General features: G+C 52.8%; 1 protein-coding gene across 3 annotated transcripts in view; it reads right to left on the bottom strand.

The window, feature by feature from the left end:
- The window catches only part of ZBTB16 (zinc finger and BTB domain containing 16), a 198,794-nt gene that overhangs the window by 6,258 nt on the left and 174,650 nt on the right, over positions 1 to 17,886 (bottom strand). For all 3 annotated transcript variants that reach the window (XM_043482739.1, XM_043482741.1, XM_043482740.1), the window contains exons 5-6: positions 6,980 to 7,150; positions 1,597 to 1,764 (exon numbers count right to left, since the gene is read on the bottom strand). In XM_043482739.1, the coding sequence (XP_043338674.1) occupies positions 1,597 to 1,764; positions 6,980 to 7,150 (339 nt within the window). The remainder of the gene's footprint in view (positions 1 to 1,596; positions 1,765 to 6,979; positions 7,151 to 17,886) is intronic.

The following is a 17,886-nucleotide window of genomic DNA, read 5'->3' as shown; positions in this document are numbered from 1 at the left end:
GCTCTCAAAGCCTCTAAAGTCCTTAGGGATGGCTCTTTGGCACACAGCTCCTTCTAGGGAAGCAAGGGGATAGAATTCTTTCAGGGCTACAGATGGTGGGGAGCAGGGGGTGGTGAAAGTGAGAGGACCCCAGTACGGCAAGCATGCTACCCCTGGGGATGGCTCCTCTTCTAAGACTCGAAGAATATGCCCTGGACCCTGCTTTCCCTCTCGAGCTAGAATGGGAGAGGGACAGCCACCCTGGGAGGCCCATGGCCCACGTCCTAGCTGTGAGCACCCACCCCTCTGTTACAGTCCCCTGGAGCTGAACAGAGGACGCAGGAGAACCTTGTTTCGATACAGTAATTAACTGGCCAGCCATCTCGCTATCGATACTCCTCCGTGCAGAGGCCCCTGCAAATAATGAAGTAATGAACAGCCAAAGTGATCTAACTATCGACCAGCTATTTACGATAGTCAGTGCCAATGCATTTAATGATCCGCCCGCCAGGTCATATCTCCCACAAGGGGCTAAGGAAGCCCCTGAGGTTCTGTGAAATCCTGGGGGTCACTGCAGTTGTCAGCAACGACCACCCAATCCTCTCCGTGTGGCTCAACGCAGACCTGTGACAACACATATCCTGTGCTTACTACCCCCTCCATCCACCTCCCCTCCCAGGAACTCACACCCTCCCCTGCAGTGGAATCACCTCTCCCTTCTAACTCTGCTCAGGCAGCTATTTCCCCTGATCAGGGGAAGCTTTCTTTTTGGCCACATTCCACTACCTTCCACCACTTCTTATCCTCAGAGGAAGTCCTTCTGAATATCTACCCTCCAACTCAGCAGCGTGCTGGTGCTAAGTGTTTACATCGGGCTCTCCACAAAGCCCTGATTTTGTAGTGTTTGCCAGCGGTCATGCTGTGAATACTCCCACGTGGCCGATTTTAAGCAAACAAGGTGGTAACAATGAACACGGTGGGGGAGCTGGAAAGACATCTGAATTGTGGCTCTCCCAGGCAGGCTGGGGCCGGCTCCAGCTTCCCACTGCCCCCAGCTCTGGCAGCGCTGGACATCAGGACCACTTCCACCTGTTCTGTCCTCAGGCCCTAAGGAAACAGTTGCTCACATTCACGTAAAAATGAAGGGGAAGGCCCTCTGAAATGGTACAACATTACACACGTGGAGGGGTTAGTAAAAAACATTGGCTTTTCTAATCTTGGAACTCAATCGAACTTACGATTTTTCCCAACCCTCATCATAAATCCTAACTTACAGTCCCCTGGGGTCTTATTCTAACCCTCAAGTCATAGGAAATAATCCTGGCCTTCATTTTCTGCTAATCAGGCAAGTGAACCCTAGTTAAGGATTCATGAATGGACATCATCTGCGAGCTATTGGTATGGCTGCCTGGAAGGCTGCTCTGGGCTCCCGGAAAGTGTGATCGATTAGCAATGTCTGCCTCGCCCTGTCCAGGAGGTAGTGGGACTCAGGGCACCATACTAAGCCTTAACAGGAGCCGTTCCACCCCGCTTCAGCCTGGGACCATCCTCGCCTGGGCTCCTCTGGGGACCCATCTGCCCGCCCCCAGGCCGGAGCCGGCTGTCTGTCCCCGGTACCTGTATGCACTCGATAGTGCGTCTCCAGCTGGTGCTTGAGGCTGAACTTCTTCCCGCAGCCATTGCACTCGTAGGGCTTCTCGCCCGTGTGGATGCGCTTGTGGCTCTTGAGTGTGCTCTCATCCCGGAAGCAGCTGCCGCAGAACTCACACTCGTATGGGTGGTCGCCTGTGGGGACAAGGGGCTGCATCAGGCCCTCGCCTCTGCCCGCCGTCTCTTTAGGGGACACCAGGGCAGGATCAGAGCACCAGAAGGTCTAGACTGCTTGTACCCACCCCCTGCAGAGATGATTGAGGAGCCCGCACCCCTGCCAGCCCCTTAGCATTAACGGGGAGCGCGCACAGCCCCACGGCCATCCATGCCTCAAGGGCTCGTCCCGGGAAAAGAGAGCCCATCTCACTCAGGGAGGACAGAGCCCCCAGAAAGCAGGCGCCCTGGGGGTAGAGCAGACCCAGGGCTTCTAGACCCTGCTCCCAGCTCCTTTTCTTCTAGGTCAAGGGTGTAAGCCATTCCAGCCTGACTCCACTCCTCCCAAAACATCCCTCCAGTGTTCTCAGCTGCTCTGCTTTCCCCTCCTCCACAGTCTCATGCAGGTGTTCTTTCTGTATGATACTCTCTTCTTGATGAACTCCTAGTCACCCGTCAAAACCCAGATCACCTGTCACCACGGTTCAGAAGTTTCCCTTTAGCGTTACCCCCCATCATCCTAGCCCAGGCAAACTGAGTCACTTTCCCCTCTGTCTCTAGAGAGAAGAACTGTCCGGCATTCTGTCCCTTTTGCAATAATGGTACAATTGTCATGGCGCTTTCTAATTAAAATGGCCCACGTTTCTTGAGTGCTCATCATTGCACTGAGAACCTCACACAGATCATATCACGTCATCATTTCAACAACCTTACAAAAAAGATAGTATCATTCTCAATTTACAGATGAGAAAAATGAGATATGTAGAGATGCTTAAACACGGTCTCTAAGGTCAAAGAACTAGTAAGGAGCTGAGCTGGGATTCATATCTAGTTCCAGGGTCTGGACACTGAATACTTAGCCGAATACTAACTGACATGCTGAGTTGTATCTGTTGTGACACCCACTGGGCCCACGGAACAGAAGCACCACGAGGGCCAGAAGGAAGCCTCCCTCATCCCTGTGGCCTCAGCACATCGCACACAGTCAAACCAATCAAGGTGCTCAGAAAATGTCAGTACATGAAACTGGGGGAGAGCGGCCTTTCCCTTTCCCTGGCCTGGCAGCATCCTGTTTGTAATGCACCGTGAAGTCCCCTACCAGGTCAGAGGCTGGGGCGTGGGGATTAACCATCCTTCCCTTTGTACCCAAAGTGGGGGCTTCGGTGGCAGGGGGGATGAAAGGTGAAGACTTCAGCTACTTATTTATTACAGGAGTGAAGGCACAGACAATAAAGATAGATTGATCACCCCAGACTTCGTTCATGAATATTTAAATATCGCTGATTCGTCTTGTCACTGTAATTACAATTTCTCTGGGCTGCATCTCCAACAACCACAGTTTATGGTAAAGAATGGCCCACTGTATTTCACTTGTCCCTCTGCAGATGTGCGAGGCTGCCAACCGTGTAATGTCCTCTGCATTTCATACATTTTCTTCAGCCGCTGAAGGTTTAAGTCATCCACAATGACCTACGCTTTTTCATTATCCCCATGTCAAACTGCGCTCGTGCCTGGGCATAAATTGTCCTTCTCGTTATAGACTCGCATGCCTGCGCCTTCACTTCCTCTTTAAAATGATATTTTACTCTCTTCTCTCTCTCCCCTCCTCAGGCCTCTAACCAAACCTCCCCATTCTCGAAGGTAGGCCTTTGTACCCACATAAATTCTCATCTCTTGTGATGGCTCTGAAGGGTTTTTAAGGCTCTGTGGGGAGAGGACGCTGGGGTCCGCTGGCTGGCGGGCTCTCTCGCAGGAGGAAGACTTGTGAGATGCTCCGAGGGTGTAGAGGGGTGGGTGGGAACACTCCCATTGAGGCGTCGGATGGAAGAAGCTCGAAGAGGAGAGCTATCCTTCCACGCCAGTCCCCACCATCCTAGGGGCCCTGCCCTGGGCTCAGAGGAGAGGCCCCCCACGTGCAGATCTGGGGATGAGCAGAGGTCTGGGTTCCCCGCACCTGCCTGCCCTCTCGCTGTGGGGCTGTGCAGACTGCCCGGTGCCCCAGCCGCCAGCCTCATCCAACCCCAGGGGAGACGAGGCCCCAGCAGACCCTGGTCCTAATTAGTTGTGTGTCTAACAGAGTGAGGGTTGATCTGGCCCCGCACACCACTGTGTGTGTGTGTGTGTAGACGTCTGCGCTCACCACCGTCTGACATCCAACCCCCCCCCCCTTACTGAATCGGCAACGATTACGACTTTAATCAAGGATTCAGTATCCTCATTAAGATATAAATAAATAAATAAGGCAGGGCCCACGTGAGACTTCAGCCGGAGCCGGTAATTAAAACGTACATCGGCAGCCACTCGGCGGGTGGGCGGGGGGCACCGCCGTCTGTCTGCATCTTGCCCCCTCTAGAGGGGGCCCGGAGAGTTTAAAAAACAAAGGGTTAAGGCAGAGAGGTTGGTTTGATCAGATTTTTATGAATTTAATTATGAAGTGGATCACATTAAATGAGTTTAAATAGGAAATCTCTAGAGGCAGTCCAGGGAAAGGGATAAAACATTTAGGAAGAAAAAACACAGCAACGTACCAACACACACACACACCAACACACACACACACCCCACACACGGATTTTGAAGCACCTGGCTCAAAATCCTCACCCTGAGAGTTAATCGTGTCAGTGTTGCCATAATGTACACAAAACTGGCTGCAGAACTCAAAATCCAATTTGTGGTATGTTGATTAACTCTGTAGCCTCTTTAATGAGCTTGACATTAAGTGCAGGACAAACGAGACTAATTAGAGCCCCCGACAGCCTGCCCAGCGCACCTGTGACCCCAGTGGTCCGTCCTCACCTGGTTGGTTTCCGTGGCACCGGCCAAGCCCAATGTCCTCTTCCCCATCCCAGCCCCATCCCGTCAGCCCCTCAGCCACCCCTCCAACACAGCTGAGAGTTTATTATATGATGAGCCGTGTGAATCAGGGATCCATCAATGCCAAGAGCGCGGCTGGACTAACCTACCAAACACAGCTGCCGATGCTAAACACCCGGCCCCAGCAGCAAATGGGCCAAGAACAACGGAATATTAATGAGGCATTGTGTGGGGGTGTGCTCGGCCTGTGTGCACAGGGCCTGGCTGGTGTGAAATTGATGGGTGTTGGTCTGTGTGTGCACAAGCAGTGCACGCGGCTCCATGCTTCCTGGATGAAGCAAGTACTTCTCCCAAAATGTCTGGAAACAGTCCCTCCCGATGGATCCGCGCCGTGACTGACACAGGGATCCGTGACACTTTGGTATCTGAGCTCTGAGAAGCCAGCATGGGCAGAGCAGGGCGACCCTGGGTGGGATCGTCCCGGTCCCATGAATCCAGCTGAAGGGACCCAGCAGCGTGCTCAGAAGTGGCCGAAGGGGGACTTCCCTGATGGTCCAGTGGTTAAGAATCCTCCTGCCAGTGCAGGGGACATGGGTTTGATCCCTGCTCTGGGAAGACCCCACGTGCTGCAGGGCAACTGCGCCCGCGCACCACGACGGAGCCCACGGGCTGTGGAGCCCATGCTCTGCAACGAGAGGGCCCACTGCGATGGGAATCCACAGCTAGAGAGCAGCCCCCGCTTGCTGCCACCAGAGAAGGCCCACGTGCAGCAACAAAGACCCCACCGCGGCCAAAAAGAAACAAATAAAAAGTAATAAAAAAGAAGTGTCTGAAAGCTAACTGGCCATCTTCGATTAGCCGAGCTTAGGGACCCAGTGGGGCAGGCGCTGATACCTGCCGGGGAGGCTTAGGCGGTCACTGCAGAGAAAGTTCTTGCCAGCATCCTCTCCTCCTCTACCCTTACCCTCTGGGACCTCCCCTCGTCCTAAGCCAGCAAATCTAAGAAGTTCTAAGCAAACCTGGTTATGCTAAGGCAACATGCTCCCCTGAACAGAATGGCATCCAGAGGCGAGAGCCCGGGAGGCTCCTCGGTGAGGACGCCTCCTGCCAGCAGGACAGGCCAGCTTGTGATGGATAACCACCTCTCCCGTATTCAACAAAGCCTGCCAGTTAATCCTGGGGCTGTGACAAGACCCAAGAGTGAGAAAGGGTCCTGCCAAGTCTGTCATGAGGCATGCAGACTTTTTTATACCCTCTCCAGCAGCCAGGACAACACACCCTGTTACACCCCCAGAAAGAGAACGTGCCTCTCTATCTCCCTGGGCCCATCACCCACCTCTCGCCACAAACCCAGGACAGAACACACATAAGCAGAGACACATGTGGACTTAGAAACAGGCAATCCTTTATCCACGTACAGTCAGACAAAGGGAGGCTTCAAATCACCTATGACATTGCTGGGGGTTAGGGGATGATGCAAGGAAGCCAATGCCCCTTGGGTCTCAGAGTCAAGTACCCACCCCCAACCCCTGACTTACAGCTACTCTCTTCCCCCAGCATCTGTGACTGGCTAAGCATGGCTCACAGTATACACACCCACACTGTCTCCCCTAAACAGGGTAAGGCCCAATGCAGAACATGTGCTTCTGTTAACCGTGGAATAAGCAGGACCACTTCTGCCACATTCCCTTAAAAGCCCAAGGCTGACCTCAGAAACGTATGTGCACAGCGTGTGTGTGTATGTGTGTGTGTGCACATGTGCAGTGTGTGTGCCTGCACAATGTGTGTGTGCACAATATGTGTGCATGGTATGCATACATGTGTGCACACAATGGCACAGTGTGTGTATGTGTGTATAGTATGTGCACAGTGTGTATGTACAACATGTATGTGTGCACAGCGTGTGTGTGTGTGCACAATATGTGTGCACGGTATGTATACGTGTGTGCACACAATGACACAGTGTGTGTGTGTGTGTGTGTGGAGTAGGACCAGTGGTGGGAACCAGAGACCAAGCAGGCAGATTTTTCTCAGAATTCATTTCAGGTGCACCGGCATCAGAATCTTTGGGAATACTTACTAACCATGTTGAGTCTTAGATCCCACCCATGCCCACTAAATGGAAGTTTCTGGGGTGGGGGGACTCATGAGCCTACATTTCTGATGAGAGCCGTCTCTGTTGGGCACAGAGATATTGAGAACTAAACGTCCCCACGGTGTGACGGGATAAGAGCTGTCCACACTGGCCTGCACCTCGGAGGCCCCTGCACGCCGGACCCTTGAGCAGAGAAGGGCCGAGGGCTCCCCCATCGATGAGTTTGTAGGTAAACCGTTCAGACAGCGGTTCCCAGGGACCCCGCCCTCCCGCGCATGGCCAGCCTACCTGTGTGTGAGCGCAGGTGGCGTTTCAGGGCGGTGTGGCTGGGGAAGGTGCGGTTGCACTCGCTGCAGATGTAGCTGCGCACGCCCGCGTGGACCTCCATGTGCTGCTGGAGCGCGCTCTGTGCCTGGAAACGCTTCCCGCACAGAAGACAGAAGACAGCCATGTCCGTGCCTGCAGGGAGACGGGGCAGAGCCTCAGCTGGGCCGGAGCACGAGCCAGCGGTGGGACAGCACCCCCGGCCCCACGCTCAGCAGCAAACCCAGAGGCAGCGTGGGCCACGTGATGCTGATGGAGCCCCCAGTACACGGCTCCACTGGTGGATAAAATCCACTCACTTCCCATCCTCATGGAACCTAAAGTCTAGTGGGAGAAACAAAGATATTAATCAAAAACATCATGGCAGCAAATGAGTCTGCAATTGTCTGGAGTGCTGTGTCAAAGGCAGGGTACAAAGAAGCCGTCTATCAGAGGGACTTTCCAAGCCTGGGCAGGAGATGGGGTGGCCGGGGGCCTTTGTGAGGAACCACAATAGCGAAGATGAAAGCCATCATTGGAATGTAACACTTAAAACATCGCATCTGCAAAAGCGGGCCTCTACAGCCTCACCCTTCAGATAAGGAAAAGGAGGCACAGAGAGATGGAATAACTTGTCCAAAGTAGCAGAGTTCACAAGCAAACGGAGCTGGGATTCAAGGCCAGGCAGCCTGGATCTGATCCTCCCCTGACGCTACAAACCCGATTCTCTTAACCACATCTCCACTCATGAATGCACACATCCTAAGGGTCCATTCTTTGAACAAACACTATTTTAGTATCTACTACAAGTAGGGCTCTCTTTTTGGCCCTGGGGATGCAGCCATGGAGAACTGTACAAAGTGCCTGCCCTCATCACAGATGTTACCCAACACACTGGGGACATGGGGACAGCATTCCAGGAAGAAAAAATAGTATCTGTAAACTGGAGAGAAACACAGCAGGTAGAAGGATCAGACAGAACAGTGCAGCTAGGGAGGGAGAGAGAAAACAGGGAGGAAGGTCAAACAAGTGGGCCAGGCCAGCTTGTACGGGGTCTTGAAAATCGTGGTAAGAGCTTTAGGTTTCATCCCAAGACCAATGTGCAACTGTCAAGGGATTTTACTTTTTAAGATTTTTTTTTGATGTGAACCATTTTTAAAGTCTTTATTGAATTTGTTACAATACTGCTTCTGTTTTATGTTTTGGTATTTTGGCCATGAGGAGTGTGGTATCTTAGATTTCCAATCAGGGATTGAACCCATATACTCTGCATTGGAAAATGAAGTCTTAACCACTGGACCACCAGGGAAGTCCTCTGTCAAGAGATTTTAAGCTAATGAGGGACATGAAATTTTTATTTAACTCTGGTTGTCTTCTGTGCTGATCAGAAGTAGAGGCAGGTACCCCATGATATCCTACAAAGTTGTGGCTGTTTAGTAGCCAAGTCGTGTCTAACTGCAACCCCATGGACTGTAGCCCACCAGGCTCCTCTGTCCATGGGATCTCCCAGGCAAGAATCCTGGAGTGGGCTGTCATTCCCTTCTCCAGGGGATCTTCCTGACCAAGGATCTAACCGACATCTCCTGCATTGGCAGGCAGGTTCACTACCACTGAGCCACCAGAAAAGCCCTACAAAGACAGGCTGCTATTTTCTGTTCGTCAACCCTCTTTCTGGTGCTGCTGTGGAGCCGTGGCTTTCTGGGGTTCAGCAGCACAGGAGGAAGCATCTAAACCTTCCATTTGAGTCCCAGCTGGTAGCTCTTTGGCTGCTATTTTGGGTTCCATCAGTGGAGACAGCAAACAAGAGGTCTCTTCTGGCTGCCTCAGTCCCAGTCTTGGCTGGGTCTGTGATGGACTAGCCGGAAGGCAAGGATGGCTTCTCATTTCTCTACATCCCCACCCCTCAGGGCACTTGTAGCCATGCTCCATCCCACCTGCGGGCATTGCCTGCATCCGGGTCCAGGGAAGGCTGGGCAGGGGAGATGAGTACCAGCAAGGGCACAAACTTCCTCCTGGCCTCAAAGAGCAGAGGGAAGGGGAACCGCTGTAGGCCTTGTGCTAGGCGCTTTATCGATGCCATCATCTCATTTAAAACTTGCAACTGTACCCGGCAGGATACTCATGCCCCTTTTCACAAATGGCAAAAGAGAGTGGTTAAATAACTTGCCTAAGGTCACACAGTCAGAAAGAAGAGGAGCTGGGATTTATAAATGCCTCAGTTTGTCTGATTTCAGAAACCACAGAGTTGGGTTAATGTCTCCCTTCCTGCCTGGGCTTCTCTGAGAAGAGGCACAATGATGATACAGCGAGCCAGCTCTAACCCGGCTGGCGCAGGGGCCCCCATGCATCCAAGGTCCACCCGAGCAACAGACAGCCCAGGCCAGGAGGAGTGCCCTAGAAGCCAAGTCACGAGGTAGGACTCTCTGAAGCCTTCTAACTCCGCTGGGAGCCAGCGAGGCCTCTGCAAGAAGAACTGAGGTGGTCACTCCATTTGATTGAGGGGGGCACAGTGAGAGGCATGGTCTGCCCAGCAGACACAGACAAGGGTTGACAGTGAGTCCTCAAAGTCCAGTCTGGCCTGGCCAGCACTCCCCAGAATGGAGTCCACCTGCAGCACACCAAGGGGCATGGCAGCTCCGGCTGCTTCATCCCACGAGCCCCCGGCATCAGCTCCGTCTCTGGCCTGAACCTCAACCCACAGAGAGTCCCGATGAAGCCAGACATCAAACATCTGCCTTTCATCGCTAAGAGAGAACAAGCTTCCTGGGCAAGCCATGCCCTTTAAGAGCCCAGGTTTCTCCTTATGGATCCCTCAAAATCCCCGGTGTGGAAGGAGCCTGGGTCGGAGGGAACGTGAATCACATTCTCAGTAGGAGATCCCGAGCCTAAAAAGCCAAGCCCGGAGGAGATCTGAGGGTCAGTCCCAGCCCAGAGAAGACTGAGAACCCTGGCAGCCTCACCCTCCAGGTCTTCCCAGGGCCCCAGAGCTGCCCCACTGTGCAGCTCCTTCTTCTCAGGGTCACCTGAGCCCATTTTGTGTCCATTCAGTCAACTCTGTGAGTATCACCTAGCGCAGGCACTGTACTAGGTGATGAGAGGGATGCTGAGATCAACCAGAGACACAGGGTCCTGGCCGAGTGGAGGACACAGACATGCCAGCCACCAGCCGGAGGATAAGACAGGCTGATCCCAAGAGGGCTTTGGAGAGTCTTTCTTGGGCTTTAAGAAATGAAGTGTACTGAGGAGCTAAGGACCAGAGCAGGCACAGAAGCCAAGCTAGAAACAACACAATCAAATGTCAAAGCAGGCAGGAAGAGAGGACAGACCCCCCCACCAAGGATGAAGATAAGCAGAGACAGTTATTGGGGGTCGGATGGCAGAGGGCCCTGTCGCCAGGTGGGACAGGTTAGATTTCATTCCTCAGGGGTGCCAGGAAAAGATGCAGGGAGCAGGGGCTAGCATGTTCCAACCAGTACATGAAGGCAATGCCCTTGGGGGCTGAGTGGGAACCAATGGCAGTGGCAAAGTGGCTGAGATCAGGGACAGAGGTGACAGCTTTTGTGCTACCACTGGAGGAGTGTTGGAACCAGTGTAAGGTAGGGGCTGGGAGGACAGAGGAGGACTGGTGAAGTGGAATCCCAGGGCAATGGCAGGACAGGACCCTCAGCCTGGGCTCAAGTCAGGAAGCCTCATGCATCTGAAGTTCTGGACATCGGCTCTGCACCTTGGTGACAAGTGTAAAGTCATGCAGTGACCACCTGGAAAGGATCTATTACAGCGTCCCCACGGAGGTCTCTCTTTCCTAGGCATTCCACAGGGCACAGGGGCTCCTCCTGGTCACTGATGACACTGCCTGAGGCTCAGAGATGAAGAAAGGAGGGCCCCCCGTCCACTCCCCATTCTTCTGTTTGGAGACCAGCAGCTGAGAGGATAGAAAATATCTTTAAAGGAAAAATGAAAGGGCGGGGGTGGAGGGGTGGGTGAGAAACGGATGAGACACAAGAAAAGCTATTGGTGCATGTAAGTTAAAAATCCAGAGACTAGATTTGACTTATTAAACAATTTGCTGTAGTTTCTGCCTAGCTGATTGTTCGCATGTATGATGAGTCAGGGCAGATTCTATTACATTGGGAGATTAAGCAAATAAATGCTAGCTTTTGGAAACACATTAAAATGTGGGACTATGGAAATAAAATTATCTAGAAAATTGTATTAGCAATTCATTAGCTGCAGCGAGATGTAGGGTGAAGCAAGGGGGCCCGGCAGCGTTAGAACTCTGCTCCCTTCAATGCCTGAGCCCCTGAGATGCTCACTGCTCCTTCCTCTGCTGTTGGAGGAACCTCAGGCCTGATACACTGGGGAGAGGCAAGGAGCCGCCACTGGTTGCAAAAGACCTTCAGAAATCAGAGGGCCAGCAGGACACGAGGGAGACCAGAGAAGCACGTGGTTCCTGGCTCAGCCACTCACTTGCCTTGCAACCCAGAGCAAGTCACTCAGCTTCTCTGGACCAGAGTCTGTTCATCCTTTGCCACACTGCTTGTTGCCGCTGAGAGCATCCAATGAGATACCCAAGTGGAAAAGCTTCTTAGCTATGAAGTGGTAGCAGAACTAAAGCCAGCCTAGAGGATGCCTTTGTCTGAATTAGAAAATAATGCCTCTTTCTCTAGCCCAACACAGATCCTCGCCTGGGCACACAGCTCTGGCACAGAAAGACTTCTGGACTCCAACCTCTGTTTCTCCCTCAGCTGGGCATCCTCCTGCAGTGAACAACCTGGATACAGATCATAGCTGCTCTGCACGATACACAAGCTGATGTTGTTTTATCGACTCTGGGCTACTTCTTCCAGGAAACTGACTCTAGAGAAGGCATCTTGGATGAGAGACACTGTTTAGGACTCAGTGCCAAGAACATCTCTTCCTCTGAGCCCTCACGATCCCAGCACAACTATTAAACCCTTTGTTGTACTTATTTTTGACATGTAGCTCTGTCCAGTAGATGGTAAGAGATGGTAAGCCCTCCAAAGCAAAAGCACTTTCTTCATCATTATATCCCCCAACATAAATCACAGGGCCTGGCATACAGTAGGCACTCAATAGCTGCATGTTGCATTCAACAATAAATAAGGACGGATATCCCTGGCAGTCCAGTGATGAAGACTCCAATGCAAGGGGGTAGGTTCAAGCCCCAGTCGGGGAACTCAGATTCCCACATGCCGCACAGCACAGCCAAGAAAATATAAAGTAATAATAATCAGTAAAGGGCTGTTTCTTTTAAAAGAATAAATAAGGGGTTGTGGGGCAATCACAAAGAGCACAGGGGGTCACAGGATGGGAAAGTCATGCTACAAAGCAATGGATGACTAGAGCTGGGGAAAGCCCAGACTGAATGCAGAGCTTCCAATAAGATGTTGCTTGGAAATGAGTAATGCCCAGTGACCCCTAGACACCTGACATCTTTGGGGCCTCTCATGTCTGTCTAGTGGGCTGAACAGGACACCCTGGTTCTGGCTCCGTGTCTTAGCTCTGCTACCCAGAAGCAAAGACCCAGCCCACAGAAGGATCAGTTTTGCCACCTCATGCAGTGATATAGTCAGCAGACCCTGGTTCTCACCCAAAGGTGAAGCCCCTCCTGACTCTGTGACCTGGGACCAGGTACCTGCTGCCCTTGACCTCATATCTTCATGTAGGAAATGGTATTCACGACTCAGCGGCCCTGTCCAACACCAACTTCATAATGCTGTTAATAGGCAACTGGCAAAAATTATTGAGTATGTAAATCCTACACAGGTATTGTTTTCAATCAATCTGTACATTCAAATGTAAATCAGACACATAAATTAGGCGTGGCCCAAAGAAATCATTTATCAGGTCAAAGAATAGTACCCCCTCTGCCCTTATGAATGGGCCTCCATTTTAGGCTGGACCCCAAGGGTGTCTGCCTGGGCTGAAGGGAATATGAACCAGGAGGAAGGAATGGGTATGGTGGGGTTGATGGAGAGAGGCCCTAGGTAAGGTGGGGAAGAGCATGCAAATATCTGTACCCTCATTTGCATCAGCCCTACCTGGAGATGGTGGCCCCCACCACACCCGCCTTCCATCCTCAAGGGCAGCGCAGCCATTCTGGCTGCAGGGCATGTACGACTCACAGATTCCCAATTTAAAGGAAGTTTAATTTTAACCAAGAACAACAACAGAAAAGAACGGGAGAAAGCCAAGGCTAGGATGGAACAGGAGGCAGGAGGGGTGACACCAACCCAGGGTATTTATTTCACCCCGGTGATGACTGGGTCTGAAATTATGAGACACAAAAACCCTCATGTTTACACCTGTGCCACTTCCATACCAATTAGCTCTTTAATAGAAAGGCAGGAACAGGATCAGAGGGGCACACAGCTGGAGAAGACATTCAGGTGCTACACCTTCTTCGAGCAAGGCTCTTATTAACCCTAGACATAAGCAGTTTCTTAATCAAAAGAGCAGAGGGATCTAAATATATTTGGGCTTTTTTTGGTAAGCCGGCTGTGGCTGTTACATGTGTGTGTGTGTGTATAAGCGTGTGCTTGCACATAGGCCAAGGATGGGCTTCTCATGTGCAACTCTACCCAACCTCACCCAAGAAAGGAAGAGCTGCTTCCCTATCCCCTACAACTTCCTCTTTCCAGAGGAAAGAAAATAGCAAATTTGGAGGGGGGGAGACCGTGTGAAAATCTTGATTTAAACTGGAACCACCTCCCACCCCCCACCCCCCCACCCCCACCCTATCCCCAAGTCCTCAGACAGGCCTACCTACTTTACTTCCTCTGACCTTCAGGAGTACTCTTTCCTAAGACACCATTTCCAGTCCTGTGAGGCCTTGTAACCACACACCAAAACTGTCACAGAAACTGCCCACCTCTCCCTCTTCCCCATCTTTCTCCTCCTTCCCCCTCCACCCCAGGTCTCTGCTAAAAAAGTGGCAGAGCTGCGTCATCCACCGTGCAGGAGAAAAAGACAGACAGAGACAAGCAGCCCAGGGCTGACTCACACGGAAGGCAGGAAGGCTCTGTCTGCATCCCAAGAGGCTGGAGGGGTGTGGGGGGTGTGGGGGGGTGGGGACAGGACCGGGAGCAGACAGAAAGGAAGCAAAAGCCCAGCGCATGACATGGGCAGGGGTGCCTCCCTATTGACCCCCCTGAGCCATCATTCGGGCTTGGGTCCTTTTCAAGGGATCTACTGAAGAAAGTACCAAACGATCCTGTTCTAGCTCTCCTCCTGGGCATAAGCTGAAGCATCGTTTGGGATGAACCTGCAACTCCCAGCCTTCCTGTGAAGGCTAGCTTTGTGCACAAAGAGGGCCCAGTCCACCCAGCCCAAGAAAATGTCAGCCCACCAACCCCCCACTCCCTCCCTGGGAGCGACAGCTGCTGGAGAGTGGGAGACGAGTCCCACTGTTTCCTTTACTGCCTACAGCCTCTCTCCCAGGAAGGGTAGGGAAGGCTGAAAAAACATCTTTGGTAGGCTTGCCTCAAACCAAATTAGCCCCAAGTCTGTGCACTGGTGCGTGTCTCCTACATATCATCACCTACTTCTAGGGCACCTTTAATCATCGGCTTCGTTACATCTTCCCAAACCAAGCCAGGAGCTGAAGACCATAGCATCTTAACCTTCTTGTCAACTTCAGTCTCGTCAAGTCCAGTCTCCTTATCCAGCCCTCCGTGCCACATTTTCCTTTATTTCTTATCTGCTTAGAATCTTGGGAGGCACCCATACATCAACATAACCTTCCATTTCCACAGGGAAAGGGGGAATGTTGGGGTTTCCTATGATTAGCCCAGGGAGTAGAGTTCTCAACGAATAACCAAAGGGGGAGGAGCTGGAGCTGCTGATTCAAATTTGTTTTGGAACTAAGACATCGACTGGTGAGTGATTACAAGTCTCAGGGCATGTGTGTGCTCTACACACACATACACACACACACACACACACACACGAAGGCAGACACTCACTCACACACCACTCTCAGTCTCTTGGGGAGTGTGGCCACATCCTCAAGCAGCAGCAGGCAAGGCTGGCTCCCAGAAAACTGTGTATTTGTTTAGCAGTGAGCTGCAGACACAAATGCATTTCATTACTCGGCACCTCCAGCTACAGTAAACAAATTTGTCAGCTCACTAGCTCATTAAGGTGCACCCTGGACACGGGGGGATTTATTGAGACCTGCACAATAAAAGTAACATGAATGGATTTACTAATTTTGTCAATCATTCCAACAAACGGAGCCAAAAAGGGGGAGAAACTGGCGGAAGGGGACAAGAACGGGGGGTGGGGGGTGGAAAAGAAAGGAAAAGCAGTAAAAAGGAAGAGGAGAGTTGAATTTGGTTGGCAAGAGAGAGTCCATGGGTTAGGAGGGAGTCAGATCTGTGCTCTGCTGCCTGGTTACACGGCCTCCTCCAGTTCCCTTATGTTGGGCTGCTCTGTCCAGGATGCACGGGCCCTGGGCAGAAAGGTGGCGAGGGCAAACTCAACTGCAAGATGTCAAACTGAGTCCCAGGGTCCCTGGCAGTGCTGCACCAATGTGAACACACTCCCCCTGCCCCACATCAGAGAGGAAACCAAAGGATCGAGGACGAAGAGGCCCCATGGAGGAAGCAGCAGCCACCGCCTCCCCATCAGACCGGCCGCCTCTCCTGGAACCTCCCACCTGCCCCTCATCCCCATCCCAGCCCAGCTCCTGGACCCTTCCAGACATTCTAGAAGGAGCCCAGACTGCCACCGCCAAGAGCAAGAGGAGGAAAAAGGGAAGGGACACGGTGCGTGCGGAGTGGGGGGAGGACAGTAAATCCGGAGAGGTATGCGGCCCTCTGGTCTGTAACTTTCAAAATGACAGCAGGACTGGGGCAGAGGTCAGGGGGTCCGAGGCCTTAAGCACCTCGGCCAGCTGTGGCGGTGCCGCAGGACGCCTGCCCGTATAAATCAGCCGTGAGCAGCCCCCGCTGGGGGCAAGGACAATGGGCCCCCACGGGGGTGGGAGGCAGGACAATGGGGCCCGGCCAGTGCGCAGGCCCGGAACAAATGCGCCCTGGCACCACGGGGGCCCCCATTTGTGAAACTAATTGGCCCACGATTGAAAAATTGGACCAACTTCAACAGCCCTGAGTGGAGAGGGGCGGCCGGCAGTCCCTTAAACCTAGCCCAGCCCCGCAGAGCCTGCCTGGCCCGGGAGCAGGGGTCGGAAATGGAAGCAGCTCCTGGGTGCTGCCCACTCTGGAGGTGGGAGACGGGCCTCTGAAGGCCATCTGGGAGAGGAGGGGCCTCGGGCTGTCTAGAAGGACCAGTACCCGGCTTCTCCTCCCAAGAGGCAGAGAAGGACCGACTTCCGCAATTTCTCTGCGCTGTCTCTTCTGCAGGACTGAAGATCAAAGGAGACAGGCAAGGCACCTGTCTGTCCAGAGGGTTCCTGAAACCCAAGGGCTCCCAACTTCCTTCCTTTGGTGGGTAGATGGGTGCAAATAAACCCAGAGCTGCAATGGGTTCCTTCCTCAATCCAGCCTCCCTGGCATGTATTCAGCTCTGCACCTGTGGCCTATAACCCCGGCGAGAAGCCTGCCGCTCTCTACCAGGCTGTGTGAGAGCTGGCCTGGAAGAAGCCAGGAGCCCCCTGGTCCTGAGATTTCTGGGAAAGAAGCCCTGAAACGTGTGATGGACACGCCAGGGTAATCGTCCTGCCATGGTCCTCCTGCCCTTCCCCCTCCAGTGACGTCTCACTACCGGCTCCCAGTTGAAGAGGACCAGAAGGGTAGAAAGCACTGGAAGGCCCATCCTCAAGTCCTGGCTCAGCAGCTAACTTGCTGTGCATGCTCAGGTAGGTTCCTGGACCTCTCTGGGCCTCGATTTCCTCATCAGAAAAATGCAGGTAGAAGTCAGTAATCTTCAAGTTTCCCTTCAGACTGTGTATTCAGTCGCTCGGTTGTGTCCAACTCTTTTTATGACCTCATGGACTGCAGCACGCCAGACTTCCCTGTCCTTCACCCTCTCCCAGGGGTTCCTCAAACTCAAGTCCACTGAGTCAGTGATGCCATCCAACCATCTCATCCTCTGTCGACCCCTTCTCCTCCTGCCTTCACTCTGTCAGTAATCCTAGGCCTACAAGAAGGTGCTGGACGCTGAAAGGCCTTTCTCCCTGGGTAAGATGCATTCCAGACATTTCTCCTTCAAAGTCTCCCTTGACAGTTTTTCTTTGGTTAAAGAGAACCTCAGGGCTTCACTGGGAACCACCATCTTTGGCTCACAGAGGGCCAGCCCCAGGAGAGGCACAGAAGAGAGCTAAGCCTGACTGAGCCCTAGCTTTGGGCACTCCAGGCCTCTCCCTCCGAACCCTCCGCCAGTCCGGAGACACAGGGGTGTTTAAGAAGACGGGCCAAGCAAGACTCGAGAGACCCTGCTAGGTCCTTCTCTCAAGGGGCCGGGCCACCTGTTACTCAGTACCTCCTAGAACTGGCCCTATGCCTAGAAGGGCAATTCATGAGCTGCTGGGTCTGAGAGTCCCTGCCAGCCTCTCTGCAGGGCAAGGGCCAGGCTGATGGGGAGGGGAGAGGGGAGAAGGGGCTTTCTCTCTCAGGCCCCCAGCACTGGGCGACAGAAAACACAACCATGGTGGGGCAGAGAAGCAGACCCCCTGACCCCAGTGGCCTCATCTCCTCAGCATTCTGCCCAACACACAGTAGGCACCTCAGCTTTCAGCTGTGTGTCCAAGGCTTCACGGGAGGGTGTTGCGGTTCCACCTGAAGATGAGACCCAATTTCCTTATCGCAGTGATACAACTACTTATCCCCAGGCAGCTTTCCTCTCTCATCTTCTTCAGGTGTACAAGATGTTTTTCAACAGAGCCCATCTCCCTAGATCCAGGCATCCCC

This window comes from Cervus canadensis, chromosome 11 (assembly GCF_019320065.1).
Source record: "Cervus canadensis isolate Bull #8, Minnesota chromosome 11, ASM1932006v1, whole genome shotgun sequence".
NCBI classification, from domain to species: Eukaryota; Metazoa; Chordata; class Mammalia; order Artiodactyla; family Cervidae; genus Cervus; species Cervus canadensis.
This window is presented reverse-complemented; position numbering and strand designations above follow the sequence as displayed.